The sequence below is a fragment of the Mercenaria mercenaria genome, chromosome 6 (genome assembly GCF_021730395.1).
Source record: "Mercenaria mercenaria strain notata chromosome 6, MADL_Memer_1, whole genome shotgun sequence".
Lineage (NCBI taxonomy): Eukaryota > Metazoa > Mollusca > Bivalvia > Venerida > Veneridae > Mercenaria > Mercenaria mercenaria.
Genome location: NC_069366.1, coordinates 38,437,874 through 38,451,374, shown reverse-complemented (window position 1 = coordinate 38,451,374; position 13,501 = coordinate 38,437,874). Strand labels below are relative to the sequence as shown.

The 13,501-nt window shown below is 36.6% G+C and overlaps 1 protein-coding gene across 3 annotated transcripts in view; it reads right to left on the bottom strand.

The window, feature by feature from the left end:
• Positions 1 to 586: 586 nt before the first annotated feature.
• The window catches only part of LOC123550534 (malonate--CoA ligase ACSF3, mitochondrial-like), a 32,169-nt gene continuing 19,254 nt past the window's right edge, over positions 587 to 13,501 (bottom strand). For all 3 annotated transcript variants that reach the window (XM_053545657.1, XM_053545655.1, XM_053545656.1), the window contains exons 5-9: positions 12,063 to 12,208; positions 11,686 to 11,802; positions 8,800 to 8,916; positions 2,638 to 2,787; positions 587 to 892 (exon numbers count right to left, since the gene is read on the bottom strand). In XM_053545657.1, coding sequence (XP_053401632.1) covers positions 663 to 892; positions 2,638 to 2,787; positions 8,800 to 8,916; positions 11,686 to 11,802; positions 12,063 to 12,208 — 760 coding nt within the window. In that variant the 3' untranslated portion in view covers positions 587 to 662. The remainder of the gene's footprint in view (positions 893 to 2,637; positions 2,788 to 8,799; positions 8,917 to 11,685; positions 11,803 to 12,062; positions 12,209 to 13,501) is intronic.

Genomic DNA, 13,501 nt, shown 5'->3' with positions numbered 1-13,501 from the left:
CAACTTATATGATCCTAGGCCCAAGCATTCTTGAGTTATCATCCAGAAACCATTTAACTGTTCCGGGTCACTGTGACCTTGACCTTTGGGCAACTGACCTCAACCAACCTCCCTATCAACTTTCATGATCCTAGGCCCAAGCGTTCTTGAGTTATCATCCGGAAACCAATTGGTCTACGGATGGACCAACATACCAACTGACCGACCAACATCTGCAAAACAATATACCCCACTTTCGAAGGCAGACATAATGAAGGAAAACCACTTTGTGTGTACATGTATTACTATTTATTATCTCTACTCATCCAACCATTCTTGAGTGCTCTTGCACACTAAGTGTAATATACAATTTTATACATCACTTTATATGCCATAACTTTACTTGAAGTATATGTATGAAAGTTTCATGCAACTATGAATTTCGTAAAAATGACTTTTGCGTGTAAATTTGTACTACTATCCTACAAACAAGTTTTGTGGAACAGGCCCCTCGTTTTGCGGCATTGCAGAATTCTATCACTTTGGATTTAAAAAAAGTCTAGTTTTTACAATTCAATCCCCTGACAGGTTCAAGAAAAATTAAATATCATTTTTACCAATGTATATTTCAAAGTTATCTACAATGTAGTTACAGTATTGTTCTTTTTTAAAATACTGTTACTTCAGCTTTCTTTAAAGTGTTCTGGAAATAATGATTTTGCTAGCTCCTTTTTGTTCACTTTGCCCATGGCATTTCTCGGCATATTATCAAGAATCTTCAGATTTCTTGGGATGTGATAAGGGGCCATTTTATCCTTGCACCATGCTTGCAGATCTGGTAGTGTCACAGTTTCACCAGGCTTCATAACAAGAACAGCTGTGATCATTTGTCCCCAGGTTTCATCTGGTAACCCTGCAACATGTTTTATAACTCGAGTATGAAACATTAGACACAATTTTTACATTTCTGCAATGTACAAGCTGAATTTATCAATTTTGACAACTATACATAGGTCCTATCAGTGCAAATGTATCAGAATTATATATTGCAATCTATGACTGTGTTCTGTTACAACTAGGGAAAGGTGCACTACAGGTGATCACCAACAGCCTTGACTGAAAAAGATGATATGGTCATAAACAAGACTTATGCCAAGCAATAAATGATGTTTATAAAACAACCTTACAATGATGATACTAAGCAAGTTTTTTGAAGATTCATGTAGGGGTCAAAGAAAAGTTGTCTATGGATTCTTTTCTATTTTTAGCTCTTGAAGACCCAAGATGGGCCTCAAAGTCCATGTGAACAATCCTGAGGTGGTGTTACAATGATGCTACAGTCCAAGTTTATGTACCAAAAATTAACTCAATCTGCCCATCCTTTCAGGAGTTGTCACAGGTGCACAGACGGGTCGACACTAGCACCAGCAAAATGACTCCAGTTTACTCCCTCCTAAATTTTGTTCACTGGGCTGTAAGAATACAAAACTGAAGACATTTATCGGCATCAAATCTGTACTTTACTCGACATCCAACCATTCCTTGTGTTACCTTGTATATGTGTGAGAAACTGTTGGCCAATTCATTTCACTGAATTTACCTTGGGTGACCATCTGTCAAACTTCTTCAAGCTAAGTTAATTTGTAAGGCTAGTTTTCTCTATATGACTATGTGAAATCGTCTATAAAACTACTGGCCCAGTTTCAAAATAATTTTACTGAAATGTCTTTTGGGTGCTTTTGTACCAAATCTTTTAAAACCACGTTGAGCTGTTAAAAATACTTGGCCACAATGAGTTGTGGCTCGTTTTCTTCATATATGGCTATACGAAACTTTCAGAAACAGTGGCATGATTTCTAAACACTTTTAAAGCAATGTTCCTTGGATGACATATACCAATTTCCTTCAACCTATTTTTTTCTTTAAAAACATGACTGCAGTGGGGCAAGGATTATTGTCTCTATACGGTTATATAAAAAATCTTTGAAAATCTTCTCCTCCGAGTTCAATTTCAAAATCTGACTATTTTTTGTCACAGTAACCTAGTAACCAGATTCACTGTCACAGAAACAAAATGAAAACATGTGCAAATTCTTCATATATAAGCATATAAAATAAAGAACTTGTTTTTTTTTATAGTTATTGCAGAAATCTGCTGTTACTCTTTTGTCATAATTTTGACTATTTGTTGCCATAGCAACCACAGTTGTTGCCTCGGCAAGAAAATAAAAATGTTTGTGTATTCTCCATATTGCCATTCTGTCAAATTAATGAACCAAGTTTCATGAAAAAATGTCTTGTACATTTCCGTTCAAAGTTTTCACAGAATCCTTATTTGTGTGAGGGACGACTGCCAGACTAACAGACTGATGGAAAACAGGGAGTAGACTGTAACTTCCCTCGGATGAAACACAGTTAGGGATCTTAAAACACTTCTGACCCCTACAACTGATTTAGTATAAACAAGAATTCAATACATTTTAAGAGCAGTTCATATCCCAGATTATGCTGACGTGAAAAGTTTCAATCATAACCTCAGTTATTTGCCTTGCTGTAAAAGTTAGGACCTGGCATGATTTCCAGTGTCAAAACTGGTGTATACATATTTAATTAAAGTGGAAATGTAGTATAATGAAGCTATCTAGAAAAAAAGTCTACCTATAACAGCCACGTCTTTGATACCAAAATGTTCGAGAAGATGGCGCTCAATATCAAGAGCACTAATTTTGTATGCTCCACTCTTTATGACATCCACAGATGTACGGCCAACAATCTTAATCACACCATCTATGTACATTGCTGTATCTCCTGAAAATAATTGCCAGTATCAGCATTATATTAAACCATTAATTCATCAAATTTACAAACATGTAAGACATGAAAATATTTATGTTACCAAGGTTTAACTTTAAAACACTGCAACATTTATCTAATCTATAAGGACATTGTGTTTTTAATGACTGACAAATTTTGCAAAATTGAAAAGCCCACTATTTGAACTGACTGTATATTTTTATTATTCATAGGTAAATACAGTGCCTCTTCTGGCTTAGTACTTTTAGTTAACAGGCACATGATAGAAAGTTAATTATACCTATAATGTATATTGTATAAGGTTAATCTGGAACTTATAAAATGCTTGTGAAACATTGAACATGCAACAAAGAACCCTAGTTGTATTTCCCTTTATTTCCTTGACAAATGCAACATGGCATGTGATAGAAGAATGTAAAAATAATAGTTGAAGCACAGTGATTTTAGATCTGTGTTACAATATCAACAAGAGGGTCATGATGACCCTGGATCGCTCACCTGAGTAATATGAGCTACATGTTTCAAATGTCAAACTGATGATAAAATATTAAGAAAGTCAGTAGGTCACATTCATGGTCAATGAAATTCAGTTTTACGATTGGTGTGCAAAACTGTGTATGTCATCAAAATTTCAAGGCTGTATCTTAAACAAGAAATAACAGAGTGATCTTGGCACCCACCAATGTGCCATTTTTGAGTGTTCCAAATTTGAAGACTTATTGACTAGCTCAAGGTCAAATTTCATTTCTGTACACAACACTGTGCATGTGGTCCAAATTCGAAAGCTGTAGCTTGAGAAATGTGAAAGTAGGTCACTAGATCAATTTCAATGACAAAGTTCTTTGTACACAAAACTATGCATGTGCATCAAGTTTGAAGGCTGTAGTTTGAGAAATCTGAAAGTAGGTCACTAGGTCAATCTTAAGGTCAAAGTTTATTTCGGTACACAGAACTATGCAAGTGGTCCAAATTTGAAGGCTGTAGCTTGAGAAATGTAAAAGTAGGTCATTAGGTCAAAATCAAGGTCAAATTACACTTCAGAACACAAATCTATGCATGTGGTCCAAATTTAAAGCCTGTACCTTCAAAAATGTGAAAGTAGGTCACAGGGTCAATGTCAAGGTCAAAGTTTGTTTTGGTACACAATCCTATGCATGTGGTCTAAATTTGAAGCCTGTAGCTACAGAAATGTGAAAGTAGGTCATTAGGTCAATCTTAAGGTCAAAGTTCATTTCGGTACACAAAACTATGCAAGTGGTCCAAATTTGAAGGCTGTAGCTTGAGAAATGTGAAAGTAGGTCACTAGGTCAAAATCAATGTCAAATTTTATTTCAGAACACAGAACTATGCATGTGGTCCAAATATGAAGGCTGTAGCTTGAGAAATGTGAAAGTAGGTCACTAGGTCAAAATCAAGGTCAAATTTTATTTCGGAACACAGAATTATGCATGTGGTCCAAATTTGAAGCCTGTACCTTCAAAAATGTGAAAGTAGGTCACTTGGTCAATGTCAAGGTCAAAGTTTTTTTCAGTGCACAAAACTATGCATGTGGTTCAAATTTGAAGGCTGTAGCTACAGAAATGTGAAAGTAGGTCACTAGGTCAAAATCAAGGTCAACGCATGTCAAGGTTCATCTTGCCACTCAAAACCATACATGTGGTCCAAATTTGAATGTTGTAGGTTATTGACAAGAAGATTTTAAAAGCTTTTCCCTATATAAGTCTATATGAACCATGTGACCCCCAGGGCAGGGCCATATTTGACCCTAGGGGGATAATTTGAATAAACTTGGTAGAGAACCACTAGATGATGCTACATTACAAATGCCAATGCCCTAGGCTTTGTGGTTTGGACAAGAAGATTTTCAAAGTTTTTCCCTATATAAGTCTATGTAAACCATGTGACCCCCGGGGCGGGGCCATATTAGACCCTAGGGGGATAATTTGAAAAATCTTAGTAGAAGACCACTAGATGATGTCACATACAAAATATCAAAGCCCTAGGCCCTGTGGTTTTGAACAAGAGGTTTTTCAAAGTTTTTCCCTATATAAGTCTATATAAACCATGTGACCCCGGGGCGGGGCCATATTTGACCCCAGGGAAATAATTTGAATCATCTTGGTAGAGGACCACTAGATGATGCTTCAAACCAAATATCAAAGCCCTAAGCTCTGTGGTTTTGGACAAGAAGATTTTCAAAGTTTTTCCCTATATAAATCTATGTAAATTATAGAAATAAGTAAAGGGCCATAACTCACTAAAAAATTGTTGAACCAGTCTGATTTTCAGGGGGACACAACTAGGGTACCAATACATCATTCTGACAAAGTTTGGTCAAAATCCCCCTGGTAGTTTCTGAGGAGATGCGATAACGAGAAATTATTAATGGACGGAAGGACGGACAGAAGGAAGACGGACCACGGACGCAGAGTGATTTGAATAGCCCACCATCTGATGATGGTGGGCTAAAAACAAGAAAGTAGATCAGTAGGTCAAGGTCACAATCAAGTGACAACATATTACTTGGGGTCATCAGGTAATTATAATTAAACAGTCTTGGAAATAGGATCAAATGATTTTTCAAGTATTTTTTCCTATATAACTAACATAATAACTAAGTGACCCCAGGGCGTGGCCTCTTTTAACCCCAGGGGCATAATTTGAATAATTTTGGTAGAGGACTACTAGACAATGCATCACACCAAATATCAAAAGCCTAGGTTGTATGGTTTCAGACAAGAAGATTTTTAAAGTTTTTTCCTATACAAGTCTATATAAAACTTAAGACCCCTAGGGCAGGGCCTCTTTTCACCCCAGGGGTACAATTTGAACAATTTTGGTTGAGGACCATAAGACAATGCTACAAACCAAATATCAAAGGTCTAAGTGTTGTGGTTTCAGACAAGAAGATTTTTAAACGTTTTTTCCTATATGTAAGTCTATGTAAAACTTTGGACCCACGGGGCGGGGCCATATTTGATCCTAGGGGGATAATTTGAACAATCTTGGTAGAGGACCACTAGATGATGCTACATACCAAATATCAAAGTCCTAGGCCGTGTGGTTTTGTACAAGAAGATTTTCAAAGTTTTCTCAATATAAGTCTATATAAACCATGTGACCCCCAGGGCGGGGCCATATTTGACCCTATTTGGTAGAGGACCACTAGATGATGCTACACACCAGATATCAATGCCCTAGGCCCTGTAGTTTTGGACAAGAAAATTTTTTAAGTTTTTCCTTTCAGTTGCCATGGCAACCAGAGTTCTGCAAGGAATTCAATTCTTTGAACAATTTTGAAAAGGGGGCCACCCAAGGATCATTCCTGTGAAGTTTGGTGTAATTCTGCCGAGTGGTTTTCAAGAAGAAGATTTTTTTAGAAATTGTTGACAAACAACGGACGACGCACAGTGCACGACGGACATCAAGCAGTCACAATAAAAATGAATATATGCAAACATCTATTATTAATTGTAAGTCGCTAAACTGACATTGACCTTTTGACCTGGAACACATGTTTGACACATTATATCGTGAAAGGCAACATTCATCCCAAAATATGATAAACAGATAATATATTACATGACCTAAGCAAGACAGAGACAGTCAAGCTGAACCATAGAAAGCTCCATCCAAGGATTCTACACACCATATTTGGTGAAGATGGACAGTCAAGAATAGCTGTATGTTTAAACTTGCAAAAAATGCTATCCATGGATACTTCTAACCAAGTATGGTGAAGATACATCAAGTTGTTTATAGGAATGAATTGTTTAGAGGTTTTTCTATTTATAGCTCTAGCAGCCTCTAAGTGGTCATGAGGAACCAGTAGAAAAATATGAGAAAGGTCCATCAAATTATACTTCTGATAAAGTTCGATGAAGATCTAGGAAACTGTTTATGAGAAGAAGTCCTTATAATGTTATTTTTTTAGTTTTAGCTGTGGCACCCCTTAAGTACAAGCAGAACAATTTGAACAAATTTGAGAAAGGTCCATCCAACTTGACAGTGCCTGAAATACACTGTATTTACAATTCAATAGTGCCTGAAATACACTGTACAATTTAATAGTGCCTGAAATACACTGTACAATTTAATAGTGCCTGAAATACTGTACAATTCAATACTAGTGTCTGAAAACACTGTACAATTTAATAGTGCCTGAAAACACTGTACAACTCCATAGTGCCTGACATACACTGTACAACTAAATAGTGCCTGAAATACACTGTACAATTTAATAGTGCCTGAAATACGCTGTACAATTCAATACTAGTGCCTGAAAACACTGTACAATTTAATAGTGCCTAAAAACTATACAACTCCATAGTGCCTGACATACACTGTACAAATCAATAGTGCCTGAAATACACTGTACAATTTAATAGTGCCTGAAATACACTGTACAATTCAATACTAGTGCCTGAAAACACTGTACAATTTAATAGTGCCTAAAAACTATACAACTCCATAGTGCCTGACATACACTGTACAATTTAATAGTGCCTGAAATACACTGTACAATTTAATAGTGCCTGAAATACACTGTACAATTCAATACTAGTGCCTGAAAACACTGTACAATTTAATAGTGCCTGAAAACACTGTACAACTCCATAGTGCCTGAAATACACTGTACAATTCAATACTAGTGTCTGAAAACACTGTACAATTTAATAGTGCCTGAAAACACTGTACAACTCCATAGTGCCTGAAATACACTGTACAATTCAATACTAGTGCCTGAAAACACTGTACAATTTAATAGTGCCTGAAAACACTGTACAGCTCCATAGTGCCTGAAAACACTGTACAACTCCATAGTGCCTGAAATATACTGTACAATTCAATAGTAACTGAAATACACTGTACAACTTAACAGTGCCTGACATAACACTGTACACCTCAATAGTGCCTGAAATACAGAGTAGAACTTAACAGTGCCTGAAATATACTGTACAACACAATAGTGCCTGAAATACACTGTACAACTTAACAGTGCCTGAAATACACTGTACAATTCAATACTAGTGCCTGAAAACACTGTACAATTTAATAGTGCCTGAAAACACTGTATAACTCCATAGTGCCTGAAATACACAGTACAATTTAATAGTGCCTGAAAACACTGTACAACTCCATAGTACCTGAAATACACTGTACAATTCAATAATAATTGAAATACACTGTAAAACTCACTAGTGCCTGACATAATACTGTACACCTCAACAGTGCCTGAAATATAGTGTACAACTTAATAGTGCCTAAAATATACTGTACAACTTAACAGTGCTTGAAAAACACTGTACAACTCAACAGTGCCTGAAATACACTGTACAACTCAACAGTGCCTGAAATACACTGTACAACTCCATAGTGCCTGAAATACACTGTACACTCAGCAGTGCTTGAAATACACTGTACAACTCAGCAGTGCCTGAAATACACTGTACAATTCAATAGTGCCTGAAATACACTATAAGACTGAATAGTGCCTGAAATACACTGTACAACTCAATAGAGCCTGAAATACACTGTACAACTCAATAGTGCCTGAAATACACTATAAGACTGAATAGTGCCTGAAATACACTTTAAAACTCCATAGTGCCGGACATAACACTGTACAACTCAATAGAGCCTGAAATACACTGTACAACTGAGCAGTGCCTGAAATACACTGTAAAACTCGATAGTGCATGAAATACACTGTAATAGTGCATGAAATACACAGTACAACTCAATAGTGCATGAAATACACTATACAACTGAGCAGTGCCTTAAATACACTGTAAAACTCGATAGTGCATGAAATACACTGTAATAGTGCATGAAATACACAGTATAACTCGACAGTGCATGAAATACACTGTACAACTTGATATTGTCTGAAATACACTACACAACTGAACAGTTCCTAATTTACACTTTACAACGCAATAGTGCCTTAAATACATTCCTTACATTCTATAAATTAAGTTGTAATGATATGCAAAAACACATTACCAGTTTTGAACCAACCATCCTTCATGAAGGCATCAGCAGTGGCATCAGGTCTATTCCAGTACTCAGAAAATACATTATCTCCCTTGATCAGTAACTCCCCAGAATGGTTTTCAAGGCCTATAATATAATAGTTGGTAATGTTTAATTACTTTTTTATACGTACACAGTTTAACAAATTTCTTAAAAAACAGTGTATATAATGAGTTTTCAAAGTTGTTTCCATTTCAATGTCAAAATGAACATGAATAAAAGATAAAATTACAGGGTCCTCTTAGTAACTCACCTGACCTTAGCTTACTTCTGGCCTAAAGCAGTTTGTGAGAAGTTGTTTAAACATCTTTCACTTTTTAAGTGTGTTAGTTCTTACAGCCTCTCAGTGCAGTAAAGCTGAAACATCTGAACCATCTGAGTAAATCTGAGGACGGTTCATGCACGGATGCTTCTGACCAAGTTTGCTAAATGTCTATTGAGCAGTTCATAAAAGAAGTAAAGTAATTGATGCGAGTTTTTTTTATTTTTAGCCCTGGTGATCCTGGTTTAAGCTTAATCATCTGTATAAACATTGAGACAGGCCCATAGAAGGATGCTACAGACAAAGTTGGTTGAAGATACATCATGTAGTAGAAAAGTTATCCCATTGAAACTATAGCCTTGGCAACCACTGAAAAGGATTAAGGTGAATCAATGTGCACAAACATTTGAGATCCATGCAAGTTGTTCAAGAGAAGAAGTTGATTTGTGTAACAAGAGGGCCACAGTGAACCTACTTCACTCATCAGAGTTCCAATGCTTGAAAAGGTATCGCAAGAAACATTTCTGCAAAATTACTTTAAAAACTGGCATGTAGATTTAGAGGTGATTTTCAAAGTTTTATACAGCTGTATAGAGAAGCAGACCTGCCCATGGCAGCCATATTGCATTTTTTACAAATAAAGATGGCCTTTAACAAGCATTTCATGAGAAGAATCGTTAAAGGATTTTTCTATTTCAACTTTGATAAGCAAATACCAGGTAAATGCAAGCATTCTACAGAAGAAGTTTAGCCCAGTGGTTCATTAGAACTAGTCATTTTTCTGTTTTTAGCTCTGGTAGCCCCCTTAAAGAAGTCACTACCATGAACGGCTGTTGAGTTTTTGGGTCATGCTCCGGATACAAAATATATCAGAAAGACAGACAGACAGAAGCACGCACCATCACATAATATTTCGTGCAGTTTCTGGGCAGAAGATATTTTCCACTATTTACATTTAGTGACAAGTGGCCATGCTCTCTGGTGGCCATATTTTTGATGAATCTAAACTATTAAAACAGTCTTGGGGAAGGGTCACCAAATGACTATGTAAAATTATTTCAAAATCTCGCCAGCCGGTTTCCACTATATACAATGTACATATAAAGAATAGTAATCATGTCTTTCAATAGCCTTGTTTTTCGATGAATGGTAATAATTTGAACATTCTTGTCAAAGCGTCACCCAAGGGTTATTTATGTGAAATTATTTTCAATTGGACAAGCAGAATCTGGAGCTTATTTTTAAAGTATCTACTATCATACATACAGGGAAATGTGACCAAGCCTACTGGCAGCCATATTTGTTTTACAAAGCAGAATAAGTTGAATAATCTTGGTGGAGGTTCACTTATCATAAGTAACATTTCTGTGTAATCATTCTAAAATCGAACAAGTGGTTTAGGAAACATCATTTGAAGATTTTTCTGTTTTTAGCTTAAGAGATATTGTTTGAAGAAAATGTTGACAGATGACAGATAGTGAGTAATCACAATAGCTTACCCTGAGCACCTTGTACTCTGTTGAGCTGAAAAGCTAATGCCGGACACAGTGTAATCACAATAGCTTACCCTGAGCACCTTGTACTCTGTTGAGCTGAAAAGCTAATGCCTGACATAGTGTAATCACAATAGCTTACCCTGAGCACCTTGTACTCTGTTGAGCTGAAAAGCTAATGCCGGACACAGTGCAATCACAATAGCTTACCCTGAGCACCTTGTACTCTGTTGAGCTGAAAAGCTAATGCCGGACACAGTGCAATCACAATAGCTTACCCTGAGCACCTTGTACTCTGTTGAGCTGAAAAGCTAATGCCCGACACAGTGCAATCACAATAGCTTACCCTGAACACCTTGTACTCTGTTGAGCTGAAAAGCTAATGCCGGACACAGTGTAATCACAATAGCTTACCCTGAGCACCTTGTACTCTGTTTAGCTGAAAAGCTAATGCCTGACATAGTGTAATCACAATAGCTTACCCTGAGCACCTTGTACTCTGTTGAGCTGAAAAGCTAATGCCTGACATAGTGTAATCACAATAGCTTACTCTGAGCACCTTGTACTCTGTTGAGCTGAAAAGCTAATGCCGGACACAGTGCAATCACAATAGCTTACCCTGAGCACCTTGTACTCTGTTGAGCTGAAAAGCTAATGCCGGACATAGTGCAATCACAATAGCTTACCCTGAGCACCTTGTACTCTGTTGAGCTGAAAAGCTAATGCCGGACACAGTGCAATCACAATAGCTTACCCTGAGCACCTTGTACTCTGTTGAACTGAAAAGCTAATGCCGGACATAGTGCAATCACAATAGCTTACCCTGAGCAGCTTGTACTCTGTTGAGCTGAAAAGCTAATGCCGGACACAGTGCAATCACAACAGCTCCTCCCAAACAAGCTTATAACATAAAATTTGAATTGTAAAGGGCTCACACATTGTCTGTAAAATATTTACTTCAAACGCCAACATATCATATAATCCAGAATGTGAAACTTACACATGATAACTTCAAATCCAATCTTAAACAAAATAAATAAAACCTAACTTGTGTAGACAAAAATGACCCAAATTCTAACATCAAGTCTTAACTATACAGACCTGGAGAAGCAACAATATTTTGAGAATCCCCTGAAGCCAGTATTCTGTACCCGTCCCCCTGTTTGTCATGCTCCACAATCTGCACAGACACTCCTGGGAATGGAAGACCAACAGTACCTGAAATATCAACCATACATTTCATGTATATGTCCAGTCCAAACAGTATATTACACACTGATGCATTTTCTGTAGTCTGACAGAAATAATCATTTTCCTGTATACCAATGTATATCAATGTACATCAATGTATACCAATGTACATCAATGGGAAATATCATTTAGTAAGAATTCCGGGCTCAAGTTTACAATAGCCCTATTACTTATACTTAAGATTGTCTTCAGAACAAACAAAAATTTAGGACATCTGAAAAGCTCACCAGGCACACGTTTTCCATGCAGAGGATTTGTTAAGGCCATGCCTACTTCTGTCATCCCATATCTCTCAAGCAGAGTGTGACCAGTAATATCTTCCCATTTCTTCATGACTGGTTGTGGCAAAGCAGCAGACCCACTCACCATCAATCTGCAGTTTAAAATAAAATGGAAATCTTGTAAAAGTCTTTTTAATCTTTACATATTATAATTTCAACTGTGTTTAGAAATAAAATAAAAGTTTCAGTGTATCTCTTGGGTGTTGAATCTTTTTTAGTGGACCAGTCCTCAGCTGTGTGTTATTTTACCAAACACATTTTATATTATTGTCAAATGTTGACTTTTAAAATGGTTATCAATAGTTTAAATTTTAAAAAATTTATTGCACATGTGTAGACAATAAGATTTTTTTAATGTTTTATACAACATTTCTCATAAACACAGACTAATGCTAAAGTTTACCTTGTGAAGTTTTGTATGGGTTAAATCATCTTGAATTTTAAAGGGAAAGGCAATGTTGTTCTTATGTTCATTCCATCTGCTATGATTTCTTAAATCATTTAAGGAACGCATCCCACTTTTTTCAGAAAAGTTTGCAAATTGTATTCCATTAACATACTTTTTATGCTATTTCTTTAATCCTGGCTACACCTATGCATATGCAACCCTAAACTCCCTCTCTATGCAAACAACCTATACACCAAGTTTCACTGATAAAAGTCATTCCTGACGCAAGTCACTAAATGGGTTTTTTTTCTCTCTAATTTTAGTAGTGGTGACCTTAACCTTAATTCCAGTGTGTAATCCCATGCTCCTTCTCTTTGCAAGCTAACTATATACAACGTTTCTTTGTAATCGTTCATTGCTGATTGTAAGTTATTGAGAAAAACCAAACTCTATAGCTGTCAGCCCGTCTGCATGCCCACCCAACAGCATTCTCCAACCTGGTTAAAAATACTGTTACCTGCTACTGTATTCATCAACACTCAAGACTGTGCAAATGATCAGTTGCTGAAACACAAGGGCCGTAACTGCCCTTTATCACTCAAATGAACTACTTTTTTACTTTGTCTATGTAAAACTGTTAACAGCTGACATTAAAGACCAAGAACACAGACCAATCACATTATAACTCATATTGAGCACTTTTTGCTTGGAGAAGATAACAAGAGCTGTCACAGGAGACAGCGCGCTCGACTATTTCAATGCTAAATAGTAAAAGGCACATCTGAGGAAGCTGGCGCTGTCACTGGAGTGTTTCATGATGAAGATATTGCACAATAGCGTGAGTCTGTATCAAAAATATTAAGTAATAAGAGGGATAAAGATAAAGTGTATCAAAACACTAAATAAGTATAATTCTAAGCAAAAAGGGGGCATAGTTCATAAAATATTGGTGTAAGAGTTATACACCCTGTGTCATATGATGTGGGTGATGATGTTG